Here is a 23,331-nt window from a genome sequence, read left to right as displayed (position 1 = left end):
CCCTAAATGTATCTGGAATTTGCATGCCAAAATGCAAATAACCGGCATGAAAATGAACACTAGTAGCACCAGGTGTCATTGCTCCCACATCCAGTGTGATCTCCTGTAACAGGTGCTTAAGGAAATCTCCCTCCCAGTCCTTCAGAGCTAGCTGATTCCACTCCACTACCGACTGACATTTTGTAGAGAATCGCTCATCACTGGGAATCAAAGTAAGGCGTAATAAGAATTCTGATGTGATGAGCTTTGCACACCACATAAGCAGTGAGTTTTCACTTTATCCTGAAAGGGTAATATTAAGTCCAAAACTTCATCCATTCCGTTGTGACTTACACGGCAAAATGACCCAATACTATCACCGGAGGCCTGTTGGTTCCTAACCAGCCTTGGTAACACTCTTTTAGGGGCAGGGTTTTGTTTTTAATTGGCCACAGCATGCAGCATGCAGTATCTTAGTTCCCTGACCAGGGATCGAACCTATGCCCCCTACAGTGGAAGCATGGAGTCTTAACCACTGGACCACCAAGGAAATCCCTTTAGGGGCAAGTTTTGATTTCACAATGACTGGGGGCTGCAGTTGGTTTTCTGGGTAAGGACAGGATTATCAAAAAGTCATTCAATCCAAGTCCTGCACCACATGGAATACACCCCCTTCAAAAAATGCCCAAAGCATATGCCTTTGTGCATCTTTCTTTATGTGGCTCGGAAGTAAGACTCTTCTTTGAGTGTTACATGGTAAGAAAAGAGAGTTACATAATGAAAAGCAACGGAATTTTGCTAGTTTTTTCTAACCAAGGAAATGTTTAAAGTTATACCTCAGTTCTATACTTTGACTTGTTCATTGAGATAAAAAGGATGGATAAGAAAGAGAATATGAGAGACCCAGAAGGACTTCCCCAGAAGTCCAGTGGCTAAGACTCCAAGCTCCCCATGTAGGGGGCTTGGGTTTGATCCCTGGTCAGGGAACTAAGATCCTGCATGCGGCAACTAAGATCCAGCTCAGCCAAATAAATAAATAAAAAGAGAGGAATCAGGGAGATACAGAAAGGTAAGTGCTCACCCACACAGACACAAGGACTCAGATCTTTATGTCTCAAACCTCCATCATGCAACTTCTTATTATGGCACTGCCTTAAAGATACACGGTCCTGTTGAGTATTAACAAGCAGAGGTGCAATTACCACGTTTGGTAATTGAGTCACAAGTTGGATAAAACATTGGAACAAGTCTGTCTCAGCAACTGACTGCAGTTTGGTAGTTATTTTGGGTTTTTTTTCAATGCCTAATGGCTAGGGTAACATTATAGCCCCATGACTCCTGTTTTTCAACCTGTATTTTGATGACAGATATACAGAATTAAATTTAATGACTCTTATTAGGCCCTTCTTTCTAACATTAAAATGTTTCCCATCTGAAAGTTAGAGGAATGTATCAATACAACTATTTTCAGTTCTGCTTACATTGGTCTTCGCTGTCCTATGATTTTAAAAATGTTTTCTTTTGCAGTCTTAGCCGGCACTGTCATCACCACCATCCCTCGAGGTGGGAGTCTGCATGCCACGGTCTCGATCATCAACATTTATAAAGAGGGCAATCTGGCAATTCAGCAGGCTGGCAAGAACATGAGCGCCAAGGTCACTGTGGTCTGCAAGCAGTGCCCACTCCTCAGAAGAGGTGAGCAGCAAGAAAACTCCAGGCTTTCTTCCGGGGGAGCTCAAGGGCAGAGAAGGGGAAAGGAGAGCCTCTCCGAGCAAGTCATGGATCTTTCCATGCCATGGCTGGTCTAGAGAAGTCAAGTCGTGGCTCATGTATTGCCCACTTCTGATGGAGAAGGAGGGCCTTTGGAGTCAGGCAGAATTGGGCTCCAATCTCAGTTCCTGTAACTTGTGGAAGAAGACAGGATAATGGAAATGGTCAGTGAGTTCAAGAAGCATTTGAAGTTGGATCAATAGGGAACAGACAGAGAAAGAGGTTCAGAAGAGAGATTTTCAGTTACTGCAGGAAGGAAATGGCAACCCGCTCCAGTGTTCTTGCCTGGAGAATCCCAGGGGCAGCGGAGCCTGGTGGGCTGCCGTCTATGGGTCGCACAGAGTCGGACACGACTGAAGCGACTTAGCAGCAGCAGCAGCAGCAGCACTTAAAGTACCACTACTATGTGTAGAGGAAAATATCTATCAAAGAATAGGAAATTCAAGGACTTCCCTGGTGGTCCAGTGGCTAATAAGACTCTACGCTCCCAATGCAAGGGGCCCGAGTTCAATTCCTGGTTCAGGGAACTAGATCCCACATGCTGTAGTTAAGAGTTCACATACCTCAGTGACGACTGAAGATCCCATGAGCAGCAACTAAGACCCAGTGCAGCCAAATAAAAACATTTTTTAAAAAAAGGAACGGGAAATTCAGAGCTGGTGTTCAGAAGAGAGAGGTATCTATGGGCTAGAATGAAAGATCTGGGGCTCATCTGTAGATATGAGATTATTAAATTCATGGGTGAGAGTGAGTTTATTAAGATAAATTTTAGGAAAAGGAAAGTTACCCTAGAACCAGAGGCACATAATTTTTTAAAACAGGTATATAAAAGTAATGTGTGTTCTATGGTTTTTGAAAAAGTTAAATAAGTAGTGCACACTTAGTCGCTTTAGTTGTGTCTGACTCTCTGTGACCCTATGGACTATATAGCCCAGCAGGCTCCTCTGTCCCTGGAGATTCTCTAGGCAAGAATACTGGAGTGAGTTGCCATGCCCTCCTCCAGGGGATCTTCCCAACCCAGGGGTCGAACCCACGTCTCTGATGTCTCCTGCATCGGCAGGCGGTCTTTGCCACTAGTGCCAACTAAGTAGAGAAGGATTTAAAATAAAAAGGGAAGCCCTTTCCCTTTCCCCAGAAGCACAGTGAAAAGCTCCTTCCAGAAGGTTCTGTCCGTGTAAAAATGTACATACACATGTAGACAAATGGGATCTTTCTATACATATTCTGCTCAAACTTCCCTCCACATGATGTGTATGTGGACAGCTTTCCATCAACAGCATATACACAGCTCTCTCTTTCTTTGGAATGGCAGTAATGCCTGGCACTCCGCTGTGTGATGAACCATGACTTCCCATCCGACATCAGCTTGTTCCTTTTCTCAGTCTTATTACAAACCTCTTCCACAATCAAAAGAAGCCAAACCTTTACCACACATACAGAAATACAGATATCCACATTAAGAAAGCTTTACTATGAATTGAGATTGTTCAGAAAAGTCAGAGGCCAGCAGCTTCACATCGGCTCTATTTTTGAAAAAAATTATATATTGTGAGAAAATCTTTCTACAATAAAATGGAAAATGCCAGCAGATTTGATCTTCCGAGCTTCATATAACATTATAAACTAGATTAAAATGCAAACAAACATGATAAATAAAATGATAGAGTAATTTTTGAAAACACAATGGACAAGAGGTTGATAATATTTAAGTAGTATTAAGGACTTGATTTCTGAACAGAAAATAATTGGTAATTTCAAAGCAAAATGTAGAAAGGATATAATCAAGAATAAATAATAAATTAATACAGTAACATTGTACCTCACTATTAAGAAAAGTGAACATCAGAAAAATAAGACCAACATCACCTTATAGTTTGTTAAAAAAGCAACATAGTACAACTTTCATATGCTCACATACTTTTGCTCAGAAATTATGCTCTAAAACACAGTTTCTTGAAGAAATAATCAGAGATGAGCACAAATATGCATGTAAAACACATAAATTCCAAATAATAATCCCATTGACTCTTAAGAAGGGATAGTAAAGACTCTGTAAAAGGTAACACTTCTTTCCAGAAGTATCCAGAACAGCAAATAATCCAGGTCTGGATACTTACTGTCAGATCTCATCTCATCAGATCTCATACTTACTGTCATCTCTCCTTCAGTGGCATCTGCCTGCCCAGCCTGCCGAGCCTTCACAGGCTCAGGACCACTACGATTATAGTGGTGGACCACAGAGGAAGGCTTGTCCAGGGGGAAAATGTCTCATGACAACACAGGGGGAGAGGGAGAGTAAAGGAGGTGGTAACACATATATTCTTCTGAAGCAATGTAAATCCTCAGAGTTGAACCCGACATACCTCAGTGTGGGCTCCAGTCTAGGCCTACCTACCTTAGCCAGACACACAGATACATAAATAAATAGTACAACGATAAAAGTACTTTTTAGTACATATCTTTTTAGGGACTAAAAGAATGTAAAGAAGCATATGGTCCAACCATGCCCTCAAAAACTTACATAATATAAATGTTGGAGGGTTTAATAAAAGTTCAAGACAACAATGGAAGACAATGGATCAATAGTTTCCAAATGCCTGGGGAAATCCAGAAGCCTAGTGGGACCAGGAGGGGCCTTCTGAAGAGAGCCCCTTGAGGAAAGAGAGCTTTTTCATAGGAATAGTGTTTGTAGAGGACACTCAGTAAATACTAGACCTTATGCAGAGCTGGACCTGACTGGGTCTAATCATTCCATCCAGTTTCTTAATGTAACCAGAGCAGGAACATTCTAGTCTGTCAAAGTTAGATTTTTTTTTTTTCAATGAGAGTCTTAAACAAGATTTTATGCTAGAAAAAACAAATATCTAATTACACCATTTGTAAAACATTTACCTGGAGGTAAGTTATAGTCTTAAGTTGTTTCAAACCAACACACACAGAGAAAAAAATTAATCTTACATTCTCTTTTAGGTTTAAATTACATAATTATGGGTCAAGTGGGTGAAGATGGACGAGGCAAGATCATGCCCAACAGCTTTATCATGATGTTCAAGACCAAGAATCAGAAGCTCCTGGACGCCCTGAAGAACAAGCAATGTTAACACTGTGTCCATTTAAGCTGCGTTCTGTCACTGCCTTTGAAAGATCTTTTTTTCCTCAGTAGAAAAAGAAAATTTATAACCTGAAATATTGAGCTTTCAGAGAGATTTACTCTTCACAGGATGTAGGTAGGAGAGCTCGGTGTTGCTGATGGAAGTTCTGTTGCTTGCATGGGAGAGGAGCAGATATCTGATTGGAAGCCTGCAGACTCAGTGGGGTGATGAGACTAAATGTATCAAGCGTTGACAGTTTGGAAGCAGTTTATTTATGTATCTCTGTAAAAGGATATTTTAGAAATGAGTTGTGTGAAGATGTAAAAAAGAGATTTTTATACGTGCAATATTTATAGTGATATGTGTTTTACCTTCAAGCATTTGCTCTGAGGTGTTATATTCTTCTCTTGCATTTTTAAAACCAGTGCTTAATAAAATATTTTTAAATGATTATATAACTGCCATTAAACTTTTTTATTAAAAAATGGAACACTATGAAAAGAATATTCTCTGGTATTTACCTGTAAAGTTGTCCTTGTATCAAGGGGCATCCCTCATAGTTCAGTTGGTAAATCATCAGCCTGCAATGCAGGAGACCTGGGTTCAATTCCTGGATCAGGAAGATCCCGTGGAGAAGGGAATGGTAACCCACTCCAGTATTCTTGCCTGGAGAATCCCATGGACAGAGGAGCCTGACAGGCTACAGTCCATGGGATCGAAAGAGTTGGACACGATTTAACGGCTAAACCACCACCACCAAAAGAGCAGTCCAAGGACGACAGGAACCAGTTGGATCCAGTCCTGTAAACAGACTATAATTCTTTTCTTCAGAACCAGAGAACTGAGAGCTGGAATGGTGTCCCTCAGGAATCGCGTTCAGGTCCTTCACTTTGTAATAGAAATGGAAGCTCGGGTATATTTAGTAACTTGTCCAGAGCACACACCTCCCAAAAGACAGAACAGGCAATCAAGCTTAGAGTCCAAGTCCAAACCCAGTGCCCTTCCTGCCACTAGAAGAGGTATTCTCTGCCCCAGAGGAAAACTCTCATCTTGCAGAGTTCAGTCTTTGTTTCCCTAGCCTAAATCGTAATTAGTCATTTTATAGGACTTGAATTAGAAGTACAGAAATTAGAAGAGCTCCTCCCACCGCTATTTTGTTCATCCCTAGTTAAGTGGGTCAGGGTGTATCTATTGGGATGCATTCTGCCACTGCCTTTAAAAAATCTATACTCACCCAGGAGAGGAAGAACTATAAAAGGGCTCCCATCGTGTGCAGAGCTACTTAAAACGCAGCCGTACCTGCCAGGGGTGTGGCAACCAGCCTTAGGAGGTTGTTGGCCGGGAACTGCAGAAGAGGGAATAACTGTCCCTATCCGAAGAAGGTAAAAGCATACCAGGGATAAACAACGACTTGGGTCATAAGGTCCCCCATAGCTGAAGCAAAGTTTTAGAAGTAAGGGAAAATACTCCTTTGGGTAAAAATAATAACTCCCAGCCCTAGATGTGACCAGACACTCCAAGAGCAGAAAATGGAAATTCGAAAGGAAGAATCCTGCTTGGGCAGCCACGAGAGCACAAGAAAGCAATCAGTGTGGGCTAGTGTGAGGGTCAGGGATCATTCCTAAACTATCCCGGTGGGATGACCGTCAGTACCAGGGAATTCAGGGCGGCCCTGGTGGCTCAGATGGAAGGAATCCGCCTGCCAATGCAGGAGATGCAGGTCGACACAGGTTTGATCCCTGGGTGGGGAAGATCACTGGAGGAGGAAATGGCAACCCACTCCAGTATTCTTGATGGAATTTCCACGGGCCGAAGAGCCTGGAGGGCTCTAGTTCAAGGGATTGCAGAGTCGGACTCAACAACTAGACAACACCAACCAGGGAATTCACCAGCTGCGGAAGTGGGTGAACTAGAGGAGCTGGTGGTGGCTTCCCGAGTCAGTGCCACCTTCTAGAAAAGCCCTCTCAACCCACAGAGGGCACAGGGCAGCTGCGAGCAGCCAGGATTTAACTGTGGAATCCTGATTGATTCCACCCTTCTCTAGACAGCTCACTACCTTTCAAGAATGCATGCTGTGGGACCTTGGGAGCAATTACTAAACATTTTAGCATTTCTTACAGAAACTTCTTATTGGTGTACCACAGGTAGCAGGCTTGCAGCCATTAGCTTCCTTCACAACCAGTGGAAATATCTCCATAGGTTTCTGAGAGCAGGTTGGAGTCACAGGGAGGTAAAAAGAAATCCAGACTACTCATACCACTGACATCTCTGACAGAAGGCTTAGAACCATTGATGGGATTTGTGCTTAATAATAGATGGCAATGATTTGTCTTTTTTTTTTTAAACAATTAAAACAATTTTTTTATTGAAGGATAATTGCTTTATGGGATTTTGTTGTTTTCTGTCAAACCTCAACAGGAATCAGCCATAAGTATACATATACCCCCTCCCTTTTGAACCTCCTTCCCCATTCCACCTCTTTAGGTTGATACAGAGCCCCTGTTTGAGTTCCCTGAGCCATACAGCAAATTCCCGTTGGCTATCTATTTTACATATGGAAACGTAAGTTTCCATGTTACTCTTTCCATACATCTCACCCTCTCCTCCCCTCTCTCCATGTCCATAAGTCTATTCTCTATGTCAGTTTCTCCACTGCTGCCCTGTAAATAAGTTCTTCAGTACCATTTTTCTAGATTCCAAATATATGTGTTCAGTTCATTTCAGTCGCTCAGTCGTGTCCGACTCTTTGCAACCCCATGAATCGCAGCACGCCAGGCCTCCCTGTCCATCACCAACTCCTGGAGTTCACTCAGACTCATCCAGCCATCTCATCCTCGGTCATCCCCTTCTCCTCCTGCCCCCAATCCCTCCCAGCATCAGAGTCTTTTCCAATGAGTCAACTCTTCGCATGAGGTGGCCAAAGTACTGGAGTTTCAGCTTTAGCATCATTCCTTCCAAAGAAATCCCAGGGCTCACCTCCTTCAGAATGGACTGGTTGGATCTCCTTGCAGTCCAAGGGACTCTCAAGAGTCTTCTCCAACACCACAGTTCAAAAGCATCAATTCTTCGGCACTCAGCTTTCTTCACAGTCCAACTCACATCCATACATGACCACTGGAAAAACCATAGCCTTGACTAGACGGACCTTTGTTGGCAAAGGAATGTCTCTGCTTTTGAATATACTGTCTAGGTTGGTCATAACTTTTCTTCCAAGGAGTAAGCGTCTTTTAATTTCATGGCTGCAGTCATCATCTGCAGTGATTTTGGAGACCCCAAAATAAAGTCTGACACTGTTTCCACTGTTTCCCCACCTATTTCCCATGAAGTGATGGGACCAGATGCCATGATCTTTGTTTTCTGAATGTTGAGCTTTAAGCCAACTTTTTCACTCTCCTCTTTCACTTTCATCAAGAGGCTTTTTAGTTCCTCTTCACTTTCTGCCATAAGAGTGGTATCATCTGCATATCTGAGGTTATTGATATTTCTCCCAGCAATCTTTATTCCAGCTTGTGCTTCTTCCAGTCCAGCATTTCTCATGATGTACTCTGCATATAAGTTAAATAAGCTGGGTGACAATATACAGCCTTGACGTACTCCTTTTCCTATTTGGAACCAGTCTGTTGTTCCATGTCCAGTTCTAACTGTTGCTTCCTGACCTGCATATAGGTTTCTCAAGAAGCAGGTCGGGTGCTCTGGGATTCCCATCTCTTTCAGGATTTTCCACAGTTTATTGTGATCCACACAGTCAAAGGCTTTGGTATAGTCAGTAAAGCAGAAATAAATGTTTTTCTGGAATTCTCTTGCTTTTTTGATGATCCAGCGAATGTTGGCAATTTGACCTCTGGTTCCTCTGCCTTTTCTAAAACCAGCTTGAACATCTGGAAGTTCGCGGTTCACGTATTGCTGAAGCCTGGCTTGGAGAATTTGGAGCATTACTTTACTAGTGTGTGAGATGAGTGCAACTGTTTGGTAGTTTGAGGATTCTTTGGCATTGCCTTTCTTTGGGATTGGAATGAAAACTGACCTTTTCCAGTCCTGTGGACACTGCTGAGTTCTCCAAATTTGCTGGCATGTTGAGTGCAATGCTTTCACGGCATCATCTTTCAGTATTTGAAATAGCTCAACTGGAATTCCATCACCTTCACTAGCTTTGTTTGTAGTGATGCTTCCTAAGGCCCACTTGACTTCACATTCCAGGATGACTGCCTCTAGGTGCATGATCACACCATCGTGATTATCTTGGTCGTGAAGATCTTTTTTGTACAGTTCTTGTGTGTATTCTTGCCACATCTTCTTAATATCTTCTGCTTCTGTTAGGTCCATATATGTGTTAGAATACAATATTTATCTTTCTCTTTCTGACTCACTTCACTGTTCACCCACCTCATCAGAACCAACTAAAATGTATTCCTTTTTATGGCTGAGTAATATTCCATTGTGTATATGTACCACAACTTCTTTATCCATTCATCCGTCAGTGAACATCTAGGTTGCTTCCATGTTCTAGCTATTGTACATACTGCTGCGATGAACAATGGGATACATGTGTCTCTTTCAATTTTGGTTTCCTGAGGCACAGGGGTCCAGCCCCCGCAGGATCCAGGGAAACCCGAAGGAGAAACGGCGTCGGTGATTGCGATTGATTTAGAGAGAGAGAGATAGTTAAGAATGTTGTAGATAAGAAAATAGAGGAGAGAAGAAAAGAGGCTGATGTTCCTTGGTTTATACAGAAAATCAATAAAGTCTCAAGACAAGAGACTTGCACCGTCTACGTGAGGCCACAGGTGCCCTCCCAGTCTCCCGAGGGAGTGAAGGCGCAGGGCGCCTTCCCGTTCAGGTTAGAAACCCAGGCAAATAAGTAGACACGGCGGCTCTCTGTACTCCAGATGGGAACTAGCCTGAAAGAGAGAGTAAGAGGAGGAAAATGATTGACACGAGGAGATCAAGCTGCTTTGATGAGCAAGATCCATAGCTTTATTTTTAAACGGTACTTATACACTTTTTTGTACATAGAGGGAAAAGAAAGATGCAAGGTCATACAGTCAGCCCAACATTCCAGCAGTTTTGCCCTTATCGAAACCAGGATTTTTTTGCATACTTTTTCCACAAATGATGTTGTGTACAGTATCTTCTGGCCTTGGAGGCCTGTGAACATTTCACATCAGTGTCTTATAATTTTCTGTATACAGTTCTTTTGTCTCCTTAGTTAAGTTTATTCCTAGATATTTAATTATCTTTGTTGCAATGGTGAATGGGGTTGATTCCTTAATTTCTATTTCGGATTTTTCATTGTTAGTATATAGAAATGCAAGTGATATCTGTGTATTGATTTTGTATCCTAAAACTTTGTTAAATTCACTGATTAGCTCTAGTAATTTTCTGATAGTATCTTTAGGGTTTTCCCCTGCTTATTTAACTTATATGCAGAGTACATCATGAGAAACACTGGACTGGAAGAAGCACAAGCTGGAATCAAGATTGCCAGGAAAAATATCAATAACCTCATATATGCAGATGACAACACCCTTATGGCAGAAAGTGAAGAGGAGCTAAAAACCTTCTTGATGAAAGTGAAAGAGAAGAGCAAAAAAGTTGGCTTAAAGCTCAACATTCAGAAAACAAAATTCATGGCATCCGGCCCCATCACTTCATGGGAAATAGATGGGGAAACCGTGGAAACAGTGTCAGACTTTATTTTGGGGGGCTCCAAAATCACTGCAGATGGTGACTGCAGCCATGAAATTAAAAGATGCTTACTCCTTGGAAGAAAAGTTATGACCAACCTAGACAGTATATTCAAAAGCAGAGACATTCCTTTGCCAACTAAGGTCGGTCTAGTCAAGGCTATGGTTTTTCCTGTGGTCATGTATGGATGTGAGAGTTGGACTGTGAAGAAGGCTGAGTGCCAAAGAATTGATGCTTTTGATCTGTGGTGTTGGAGAAGACTCTTGAGAGTCCCTTGGACTGCAAGGAGATCCAACCAGTCCATTTTGAAGGAGATCAACCCTGGGATTTCTTTGGAAGGAATGATGCTAAAGCTGAAACTCCAGTACTTTGGCCACCTCATGTGAAGAGTTGGAAAAGACTCTTTTTCATTGGAAAAGACTCTGATGCTGGGAGAGATTGGGGGCAGGAGGAAAAGGGGACAACAGAAGATGAGATGGCTGGATGGCATCACAGACTCGATGGACGTGAGTCTAAGTGAACTCCGGGAGATGGTGATGGACAGGGAGGCCTGGCGTGCTGTGATTCATGGGGTCGCAAAGAGTTGGACACGACTGAGCGACTGAACTGAACTGAACTGAAATACAGTATCATGTCATCTGCAAACAGTGAGAGATTTACTTCTTCTTTTCTGATCTGGATTCATTTTATTTCTTTTTCTTCACTGATTGCTGTAGCTAGGACTTTCAGAAATATGTTGAATAATAGTGGTGAAGTGGACACCCTTGTCTTGTTCCTGATCATAGGGGGAATGCTTTCAGTTTTTCACCACTGAGAATAATGTTTGCTGTAGGCTTATCATATATGGCCTTTACTATGTTGAGGTAGGTCCACCTATGCTCATTTTTTGAAGATTTAATCATAAATGGTGCTGAATTTTGTCAAAGGCTTTTTTGCATCTATCGACATTATCATATGATTTTTATCTTTCACTTTGTTAATATGGTGTATCACATTGATTGATTTCCATATATTGAAGAATCCTTGCATTCCTGAAATAAACCCAACTGGCATCCGGTCCCATCACTTCATGGGAAATAGATGGGGAAACAGTGTCAGACTTTATTTTGGGGGGCTCCAAAATCACTGCAGATGGTGACTGCAGCCATGAAATTAAAAGATGCTTACTCCTTGGAAGAAAAGTTATGACCAACCTAGATAATATATTCAAAAGCAGAGACATTCCTTTGCCGACTAAGGTCGGTCTAGTCAAGGCTATGGTTTTTCCAGTGGTCATATATGGATGTGAGAGTTGGACTGTGAAGAAAGCTGAGCACCGAAGAATTGATGCTTTTGAACTGTGGTGTTGGAGGAGACTCTTGAGAGTCCCTTGGAGTGCAAGGAGATCCAACAGTCCTTTCTGAAGGAGATGAGCCCTGGGATTTCTTTGGAAGGAATGATGCTAAAGCTGAAACTCCAGTACTTTGGCCACCTCCTGCGAAGAGTTGACTCATTGGAAAAGACTCTGATGCTGGGAGGGATTGGGGGCAGGAGGAGAAGGGGACGACCGAGGATGAGATGGCTGGATGGCATCACGGACTCGATGGCCGTGAGTCTGAGTGAACTCCAGGAGTTGGTGATGGCCAGGGAGGCCTGGGGTGCTGCGGTTCATGGGATTGCAAAGAGTCGGACATGACTGAGCGACTGAACTGAACTGAACTGAGAGTATTTTTAATTTCTGTTATTGTGTTGTTTGTCTCTATATGTTTATTCTTTAATTCTTCTAGGTCTTTGCTAATTGATTCTTGCATTTTCTCCAATTTGTTTCAAGGTTTTTGATCATCTTTACTGTCATTATTCTGGATTCTTTTTCAGGTAGTTTGCCTGTTTCCTCTTCATTTATTTGGACTTCTATGTTTCTAGTTTGTTCCTTTGTTTGTGTACTATTTCTCTGCCCTTTCATTATTTAACTTATTGTGTTTGAGGTCTCCTTTTCCCAGGCTTCAAGGTTGAATGTTTTCTTCCTTTTGGTTTCTGCCCTCCTAAGGTTGGTCCAGTGGTTTGTGTAAGCTTCTTATAGGGTGAGATTTGTGCTGAGTTGTTGTTTGTTTGCTTTTCCTCTGATGGGCAAGGCTGGGTGAGGTGGTAATCTTGTGTGCTAATGATTGGGTTTGTGTTTTCCTTTTGGTTGTTGTTTAGGTGAGGCGTCCTGCACAGGGTGCTACTGCTGGTTGGGTGATGCCAGGTCTTGTATTCAAGTGGTTTCCTTTGTGTGAGTTCTCACTATTTGATATTCCCTAGGATTAGTACTCTGGTAGTCTAGGGTCTTGGAGTCAGTGCTCCCACTCCAAAGGCTCAGGGCTTGATCTCTGATCAGGAAAGAAGTTTCCACAAGTGGTTTGTTATGGCATTAAGTGAGATTAAAATAAATATTCAAAAACAAAAAACCAAAGATGAACCCCAGAAATGGCAGTTACAAAATCAGGCAAATAATAATTAAAATAATGGAATATACACACATATATATATATACACCCAGGAGCAAACTCAAAACAGTCCAACAAAAATAAAGTGCAGTCGATTGACAAAGGTGAACAAAGGAAATAAAAAAATTATGTTTACCAGTTAAGAACAAAACTAAAGCACAAACTGGAAAACAAAACTAAAGCAAGGTGCCAAGTGGTGACCAAAGCAATGGAAACAAAAGACTAGCAAATCTATTGAGAGGAAAAGAAAGAGAGAATAGATATGCAAAATTAAATAGGGGTAGATGAAGATTTATATATATTAAAGATTAACAGCAAGGGGAAAAGGACAGTAGGAAAGGCAAACAAAGGAATAAATGTAGAAAAATATAATAGTTTTTTTTAAATAAAAATTATAAAAAAGAGAGGGGGGAGAAAAAAGGAAAACTCCACAGAAGTACAAAAACCCAATGTAGAGGCAGAGGTTTATAACAACAATAAAAAAATATGACTGAGAAAGAATAAAGCTCAAAAGCTTAATTAGATTTCATAGTGCCAATAAAATCGACAACTACAACAGAGAGGGCAAAAAAGGAATTTACAGAACAAGTCAAAACAGAAGAATAATAAATGTTTTTCTTGAGTCAGTGCTGTCAGGGTCCTTTCCCTCGCTGTGAGTCACATTCACCTCACCTCTCTAGGATGCCCTCCAACACTGTGCTGATCTCTGGACCTGCTGTGGGGCCAGCTCAGATTCTAATCTGGTCCTACTCCTGGGTGTTCTTACCTCCAATGTCCACAGCTATCAGAACTAATGCATTTCTTTTGTGGGAGCTCTCAATGACCTTTTATCTATTCCATAGACACAGAGTCTGCCTCGTTGATCATGTGGATTTAATCTGCAGCTTGTACAGCTGGTGGGAAGCTCTTGGGTCTTCTTCCTTAGCCACACTGCCTCTGGGTTTCAATTGTGGTTTTATTTCCTCCTCTGCATGTGGGTTGTCCACTGGGGTTTGCTCCTGAGACTGTCCTGGAGGACTTGGGTTTGCCCCTGTGAGGACCAGGCAGGAGGTGGTGCAGCTGCTTGGGTTACAGGGGTTCTGGTAGCACCAGGTACTCAGGGGAGTTGGTGGCTAGGGCAGCAGGAAATATATGCTCTAGAAAGGTGTGACCACCAGTATTGGCCAATACGTTCCAGTATTCTTGCCTGGAGAACCCGCCTCCATGACAGAGAAGCTTTGAAGGCCATAGTCTACAGGGTCACAAAGAGTCGGACACTCCCGAAGCAACCCTGAGTGCATAGAGGCAAGACTTTTTTGCCTGAGGCCGCTCTGCTCCAGTGAGAGTTGCATGAAGGTGGCGCAGCTGCTTGGGTTAAGGGGACCCTGGCGGCGCCAAATGTGCAGGGACATGGATTGCCTCCTCCACAGGAGTTAAGGCCCTATCAGAGTCTTTTTCTGAGCCTCTTGTAGCTGGTGATCAGAAGCCCTCTTTGGCCAGCCTTTGTCTATAGCTCTGCCTGTACAGGCACTTAGAGGGCTCCCTTGCCTGGGGTCCTTCTCTGTTATTGGGTGCATCAGGCACATAGAGGGGCCCCTCTGGCTGGAGTCCTACTCTGTAGATCAATGTGTCAGGCACTTAAAGGGGCACCCTGGGTTGGGTCCTACTCTGTAGTTTGGTGCATCAGTCACTTAGAGAAGCACCCTGGGTGGGGTCCTACTCTGTAGTTCAGTGTGTCAAACGTTTGATGGGCCAGCCTCTTTTCAGCTACTGATGGTGGCGTGCAGGGAGAGAGAGGCTATGGTGATGGCGCCACCCTCTATGCATGACTCAGCAGCATCGCCTTGCTTCCATGGCTGCTTGGCTTTCCTCCACAGGCATTTCCCACCACAGTCTCCTCTCTCACATCCTCAATCTGCCTCTCCCAGTCAACAGCAGCCTCGCCCTGGGGTTGCTGCACAATCCCTAAATTCCAGCTCCCAGCTGCTGTGCCTTGCAGGTGCCAACTAATGCCATAACAGTTCGGAGGCCAACCTTAAAAAAGGCCCAAAGTGGAAAGTGGCCCAATTTCTAGAAATCTCCACCCCTTCCACAGAACAGTTGAAATAATCCTCCCACTCATTAGCCTATGAAATTATGCAGCCCATTTAAACAAACAAACAAACAGAAATAAGCTGAATAGTGACATTATTCTTTCTGGTTCAAAAAACATCCCTTAATTTCTTGTTTATTACATCATTTATTCTAACTGAACTTCAGCTTCCCTAGTTACAGATTGAAGGAGTTAGACCAGATGACTTCTGGGGTCCCATATTACTTTCTCTTTTAAGGATCATTTCCTTTAAAAGTTTTGTTTCTTTTTAAAAAATAGTTGATAAGATTTTGTTTTTGTTTTTAGGTATTTGTACTTGGGGAATCAAATACATGTAACTAACAAATGGGTGAGCATACTAAACCATCACAAAACACATTTTGAAATGATAAACCAGACTCTGTGATGTGTTTCAGAGGGTCCTGCTGACCTAACTTTCATCCTTTGAATTCAATTCAATTACTATAATAAAAACATAAGAATCTGCAAAGTTCCCAAATCTTAAATGTTGTCATAAACTTAGATGGAAGAAGTTTACCTTCTTTTTTTCCCTTCCTATAGGAAAGGACAGCCAGGCTCCCATTAGACTTTTTGGACTATCAAGTGAAAGAAACTAAAGACAAAATCTTCTTTAAAGAAAAGTCCTATAATAAAACAGCTGCTAATCAGGAAGTGATTCTGATTCTAGTGTGAGCTAGTATTAACCAAAATGTTCTTTTGCTTATATTCACAGATTTATTTATATACATGCAAACAAATTTGCAAAAATAGTATGTTCATTTAAAATATTTTAAAAGACAAGTTTTGGTTTAAGTGTCCTAAGGCATTTCTACTGAGATAGCGAAGGATAAATATATTGATTAATTTGATAACTTAAGTATTTACATTAAAATATCTAGGGTAACCATAAAAGAGTATTTTTTGAAAAATTTTAAAGGAGAAAGAAGAGAAAAGGGTAAGAAATCAAAGAAAGTGAAATAAAGGAAAAGAGAACAACATATGATGGCAAAAATGCAAATGTATCAATAATTTCAGTTTATATACTAGACTAAAACATTAAAAACCAAGATTATCAGACTGGATTGGGAAAAAAAATACCCAACTATATGTTATTTGAAAGAGACATCTAAAACAGAAGGACACAGAAAAGTTGAAAAGGAAAGGATATAAAAACATAAACATACCAGGCAAAGGTTAACCAAAACAAAATTGATGTGGCTTCAGTCATACAAGGAGAAAAACTTACTTTAAGGCATTTCTCAAGATAAAGACAGTTACAAGGAGATACAACAATTCTAAAAATTGTATGTAGCTAATAATATCTTTCAAAATATATAACTAAATCTGGCATAGCATAAATGGAAATTGACAAGTTCACCATCATAGTGAGAGATTTTAACATACTTCTCTCAGAAACTGGCAGGTGTAAAGGGGAAAAAAAGATATAGATTTGAATGACACAGTTAACTAATTTATATGATGGACATAGAACAGAACCAAAATTCACTTTTAATCTCAGTATGGAACAACTTCAAAACTTGACCACTTACTATACCATGAAACAAATTCCATCAAATTTCAAAGAACTAGTATCACACAGACATCCTTCTCCAGTAACAATGAATAATTAGAAGTTAATAACACAAAGTACACAATAGTTTTAAAAAATATGGAGGAAAAACCCTGATGTTGGAAATTGAGAAATGTACTTTTAAATAATTCATGATCAAAAGAAAACTGTAATGAAAAATAGAAAATATTAAAAACTGAACAATAATACAAACACTGAATTTTAAAACGTGTGAAATGCAATATATAACATAAGGTTATATATTTAAATTCTAAAGAAAAAGGTTAAAAATATATTATGAATGATATAAATTAGAAAGTTAGTAAAATAACAGAATACACTTTTAAAAAGGAGGAAATAAGCCTAAAAGCAGAAAGTGAATAAAATAGAATCATAAATAAAATTAATGAAGAATTGGTTCTCTTAAAATGACTAATACAATTGATAAAACTGACAAGATTAAGCAAGAAAATAAGTTTTAAAAAATTGACAAGAAAACAATTTAGGCATGAAAGGGACCTTACAACAGATGTTACAGACTCATAAAAGGCAGTAAGAAACCACTTATGTCAGTATGGACCACTTATATCAATAGATTGAGAATTTAGATGAAATGGAAAAATCCCTGGCTGGGGGAGAGGACTTATCACTCAGACTCAAATAGAATACCTAAATAGTCTTATAACCATTAGTGAAATTCAATCCTAATTTAAAAACTGTCTTTAAAGAAAATCCAAAGCCCAGACATTTTACTCAGAAGGTCTACAAAACATCTGAGGGGCAAATACTGCCAATCTAATATATACTATTCTAGAATACAAGTAGAGCAGTATCACTCAGTAATTCTTTTTATGAGATTAATGCAATTTAAACATCAAAATTTTCACAGACAATAGGATTTAGGAAAATCACTAGTCTGATTTTATATATGAATGTAAGTGCAAAAACCTTAAAATAAAATATTATCCAAAAAAACTCTGGATAAAAATAGGTCATGATAAGTTGGGTTTATCCCAGAAATGTTTTGATTGATTTAACATCGGAAAAATCAATGATCAGAACTTCCCTGGAGGCCCAGTGGCTAAAACCCGATGCTCCCATTGCAGGGGGACCCAGATTCAATCCCTGGTCAGGGAACTAGAACCCACATGCCACAACTAAGACCCGGGGCAGCCAAATAAATAAATAAATCTTTAGAAAAGACTGGATCAGACAATAAATGTTTCTGAAACAAAAGAATGGATCAGACAATAAATGTTCCTGAAACATGGGGAAATAAATGTTATTTAAAAAAAAGAAAAGAAAGTCAGTGATCATATTTCACTGCATTAATAGATCTGTAATACCCAACTAGAGAGTCTGAGGGACAATTACTCAGACTCAGCAATGCCACAAGCCTCCACTGGTACCAAATCCTCAGAAAGATTTAGCTCAGGGACCAAAGCTTAACGAGACACTGTTACACTTTCTTCTATGGGAGTCTTCGCAGCCATCTGGCAGCAGTTCACATCAGCTATCCATGAGCTGTTCTCTTTCTCTCCTTAAATGATGTCTCAGATGCGAGGAGACGAGATTCATGCCAGGTGGATGCAGACACTCCGTTGAAGGTCCTATCTCCACAGAAGCCAGTATTTCTTGGAACAACTCCATCGGCCAAGCTCCCAGACTCCTCATAGATGACACACCTGGTCACAAGAGTTACACACTCAGGAAAGCCCAAAGCTCTGGCTCCTCCTCAGGTATTTATAGTTTATTTATATTGGATTGGATTCCTCTCAATCCAGTGCAATTTACCAATCAGGGAGCAACACAGTTGACACATTGTATTATCAGATTACCAGGTAAACTAAGCTAGAGCTAAGCAAAGAACATCTCTTAATGGGGAAAGGTCCTGTTAAGCCCTATTCACAATAGATTAAAGTGGGAAGAAGCACTGGATACAATTCAACATTTACTCATGACAAAAATAAATTCTGAGCAAGCTATAAACAGACAGGAATTTCCTTAAGTTGAGAAGAAAACCTGCAGCAAATCTTATATTTATAGGTGAAATACTGAAAATATTTCATGTAAGAGCAGTGATAAAGCAAGAATGCTTGAAATCACCATTTCTATTAAAAATTGTACTGAAGAGTCTGGTCAGTGTAGTAAGGCAAGAAAAAGAAATTATATTAGAAAAGAAGAAGTAAGAGTATTATAATGCAAAGATGATATGATTAGCCAAATAGAAAATCTGAAGCAATGATTAGAATTGTTTCACAAGTTTGTCCCTTAGCCCTAAACCAAAACAAACTATAAATATTTTATCTTTTATAATTAAGCACCTTGAATTAAGTACCTGAGGGATATTATTCACACACTAACAGTCTCTTTTTAACACAGAACCTGTGGTGGTGTACATGGATATGGAGAATTAGGGATTCAGATGAAGAAGCTCTAGGACATTCATGGAAGTTTTTTGAGGGATTTAAAGGTTATTTAAAATTCTGACTTTGTTTTTGCAATTTGCCTCTTCCTCTTAAAAATGTCAACAATTAGTTTTTTTATATATAAACAGGCTAAATTTTAAATGGTATAGAAGATTTTATTTGCAAAGCAGAAACACAGATGTACAGAAAAATGTATGGACACCAAGGAGGGAAAATGGGGGTGAAATGAATCAGGAAACTGGGATTGACATACATACACTACTGATACTATGTATAAATAGACAACTAATGAGAATCTACTGTACTGCACAGGGAACTCTACTCAGTGCTCTGTGGTGACCTAAATGGGAAGGAAATCTTAAAAAAGAGACTGTATTTATATGTATAGCTGATTCACTTTGCTGTACAGTAGAAACTAACACAACATTATAAAGCAACTACACTCCAATAAAAATTAAACCAAAGGAAAAAATTAAAAGGCTAAAATTTAATTAGATGTAAATTTGAAACAGTAGCTTTTGCTTAAAGGATATTCCTGTGGCATTCTAATATCAAGATTAAGTTAAATTTAAACAGCGAGTTTTAAAGTATAGAGATAGTAATATATTAAGAAAAATTACAAGCTTAATGTATGACTTTATACAGCTGATAAATTTATCTCATGAGCAAGAAATTGATATTAATAATAACATAATACAATGAAGAGCCTCCTGGAGGAGACGGAGAAAGCCTTGGATTCTTCACACTGTAGCATTGCAGAACCTTAGCTTCCTCATCTCTGAAATGACAAAGTTTAATTGGATTCTTTCTGAGATCCTGTACAGGCCCAAATCCTTGAATAACCAAATTGATCAGGATATAAAGTGGCACAGAAACAAAACTAACCGCTCTCTCCCTTCTAAACACATGGTCCCTCCATGGCCTGGGTTGTTTTTTCTAAGATTGACTTGTGCTTTTTTATTTATACTTACTACCACACTGTACATCCTTTCCCTCTTCCTCTTGCTCATCTTCCTCTCTGCTTTTGACCATGGTCATAAACTTAAAAGTCTTTCACAAACTAGTCATTTAGAAAAGTAGGGACTGGACATCTGAAGTTCTGTTCTCTGACCAAGATGAAACTGCAGTGAGAAGTTCATTCCAAAAAAAAAAAAAAAAAAAAGGCAAAATTTGGGGATATATCTTTCCCAACACAAATAAATTGAGTTCAAGATCTCAAGTCAGTCATTATACAACCTGGACAAATTACTTAAAATGTCAGTTTTCTATGAACTGAGAAGTTTGAAGTAGATGATCTAAGTTATCATCCAATCCAATTTGATGGAATAGGACAGCTAGAGCCTGCAATTGTTAGAAGCCTGTCTAACTGACTGGATATCCATCATTTCCAGGATATTTACACAAATAGATAATGGGTACATTTTCATTCAATGAATTTTAACATCAGCACCAGCTGAGAAGATGGAGATGAAGAGAACTACCCCCTCTTCTGCTTAGCTTAGTTTTATACCTTAAGAGAAAAGAACCCTCTGCTTTAAAATAATCTGTATAGTAAATATGGTGATTGCTCGCTATTTCCACTGAAATATGAAATGAGGGAAATGAGTTTTAAAATGTGGAGCTGAATTATCTCCCAGAATTAATTTAATTTCTGAACGAGTTAATGAGGCGGCTACTACACTTTCCGTCTCAAAACGCTTGTCAAATGGCACCGGATAGTTTTATCTTCCAATAATAATTTTGTCTATAACTGAAAGGATTGATCAAACAGTCTTTCTAATGGAAAGAGAGAGACAGAGAGAAACGTCTGGATTGCTGGTAGCAGGATGAAGAAACCTGTCATTATCTGGCTGAAAAAGTTCGTTTTTGAAACATACATTTACCTTCTACCCAAATATGCTGCCTTGCTTCTTGCACTATTGTAATTTAATTTACATCAGAAATCATGCTTCTTAAAGATGACTTTAAAAAATAGCATGCAGCTAATATAAAAAATCTTCCTACTCTTGTGTTGCATATCTGAATATGTATTTCAAACTGAAGGCAGGATGAGCAGGAAAAAAAAAAAACAGTGTGAAATGATCAAATGAAGAACACTGTCATTGGCACTTCCTCTGAGTATATCTTCAAGAAACACAACATATTTATCAAGATAGCAGCCAGAAAGCTAATGAATTTACTTACAAATGAGAAATTCAGAACAACATGGGTAAACATATGGCTGATTCATGTTGATATTTGGTAGAAACCAACATAATACTATTTTTAAATTTTTAAATTTAAATTAAACCAACATAATTTATTTTTAAATTTTTAATTGAAGGATAATTGCTTTATTAAAGCAGTTATCCTTCGATTAAAAATTTAAAAATAAATTTAAAGTAGCCATTATCTCAGGTACTATTAATATTTTCTTAGTGTAATTTTGAATAACTTCACTCCCCAGAGCCTATAACCTCAGCCTATTTGTTATTTTATAACTGTAGTTTCTGAAGAAAACAAAATTTTTAATAACTGCGATTCTAATTAAAATCATCACAAGCTTTTTTGGTAGAAATTGATGGGTAGATTTCAAAATTTATATGAAATAGCAAAAAATCTAGAACTGCTAACATAAATTTCAAAAAATACAAAATTCTTCACCTTGGCATTTACTACTGTACGTTACCTGTGTTGGGTTAGTGATGAGTTACCCATTTTGAATATTCAAGCACTGTTTTCAGGACTTCCCTGTTAGTCCAGGGGTAAGGACCGTGCTTTCACTCAAAGGGACGCAGGTTCAATCCCTGGCAGGGATACTATTAAGATCACCTGTGCCAAGTGGTGTGGCCAAAAAAATTCCATTGCTTCCTTCTGGAGTGGCAATAAATCACAAGATTCTACTGTTTCTTTGGGGACACTGCACCACACAGCGCGCAGGATCTTAGTTTCTTAACTAGGATGGAACTTGAGCCCACGTAGTGGAAGTGCAGAGTCTTAACCAATGGACTGCCAGGAAGTCCCTCTACGATTATTTTCTTGGCTCTTTATTTTGGTATGTTGTAATATTATATTTTGTCGGGTTTACTAAAGCATAATTCTCGCTTTTAAAATGTATAGTTTGATGAGTTTTGCAATCAATCTTCTGCTCCCACCAGACCCTGGTAACCCATGATATAGTTTTGTCTTTTCTAAGATGTCATACCCATGGAATCTCAGCCTGTAGCCTTTTGTGACAAGCTTCCTTAGGTGGCATAGTACTTCTAAGATTCATCACTGCATGTATGAACAGTTTGTTTCTGTGTCAACTTGGGCAGGCTGAATTATGTTTCCCAGAATTCTCTCTCCATTGTATGCTAACAAGTAGGGTGGGTCCCAAGACACATTTCAGTGTGAAATTTGGAGGGCAGAAGTGGAGCAGCAGGCATTTGGGATTTTTTTCCCAGGCCCTTTCATAGTTGACACATGTTGAAACTTATCTCCTGGATCAACTGGTTGGTGAGGGGCAGCAGCTAGGACTATACCTATTCCACTTTTCCTTGGACTGTCCTTCAGTTTCTCCGATTCCTGGGCCAAGTGTGTTCATCAATGTGTCAAAGGGTAACTTCTCCCACAGGATACCCACATCATCAAGGCTGGAGACAGTGACAAGTGACATGGGTCTCAGTCCATCCTCATGGGTTCTAGCTTGTCTCTGTTTCTTCCACTTTGACATCTGTCTTCCTCTCCCAACAGCCTACCCTATGAACTCCAAGCTCCAGAATTAGACACAAAAACAGTGCTGGAGACTACTTATCCAATCCAGTAATTGTGTAATGTCAAATCCTGTAAACAAATCACTCACACATACAGGTGTGCCTGCAAATATCTTAGTTCTGCTTCTCTGACTGAACTCTGGCTCATACAATGCCTTTTTATTGCTGAGAAGATATCCACTGTATGGATGTATGATTTACTTATCCAATCACCAGTTTAAGGGCATTTGGTTGTTTTCAATTTGGCATCTTGAATAAAGTTGCAATAAATACTCATATACAGGGTGTTTGTGTAGACATATCATTTCAAAATATTATATTTACAAATATAAGAAGAAATAGCTACAAGAGTTAAACGTGATTGCCACCACAGGGTGGAAGGGATATATAAGGGTCTGATGTTACACTTTGAATTTTAGAACTTTGTTGCCATAATTAAAAAAAAAAGTCAGGGAACTGTGCATTTTAAAAGAGAGAATTTTATGATACATGAATTATATCTCAAAGTATACAATAATACAATGAACAGACTCTGC

The 23,331-nt window shown here is 39.7% G+C and overlaps 1 protein-coding gene across 1 annotated transcript in view; it reads left to right on the top strand.

The window, feature by feature from the left end:
- The window catches only part of PCOLCE2 (procollagen C-endopeptidase enhancer 2), an 83,667-nt gene extending 78,371 nt beyond the window's left edge, over window positions 1–5,296 (top strand). Inside the window, exons 8-9 of the mRNA XM_040234178.1 lie at window positions 1,507–1,674; window positions 4,720–5,296. Coding sequence (XP_040090112.1) covers window positions 1,507–1,674; window positions 4,720–4,850 — 299 coding nt within the window. The 3' untranslated portion in view covers window positions 4,851–5,296. The remainder of the gene's footprint in view (window positions 1–1,506; window positions 1,675–4,719) is intronic.
- Window positions 5,297–23,331: the final 18,035 nt, after the last annotated feature.

This window comes from Oryx dammah, unplaced genomic scaffold, assembly GCF_014754425.2.
Source record: "Oryx dammah isolate SB20612 unplaced genomic scaffold, SCBI_Odam_1.1 HiC_scaffold_2, whole genome shotgun sequence".
Classification (NCBI taxonomy): Eukaryota; Metazoa; Chordata; class Mammalia; order Artiodactyla; family Bovidae; genus Oryx; species Oryx dammah.
The sequence above is the reverse complement of the archived record's forward strand: the minus strand, read 5'-3'. Positions and strand labels throughout refer to the sequence as shown.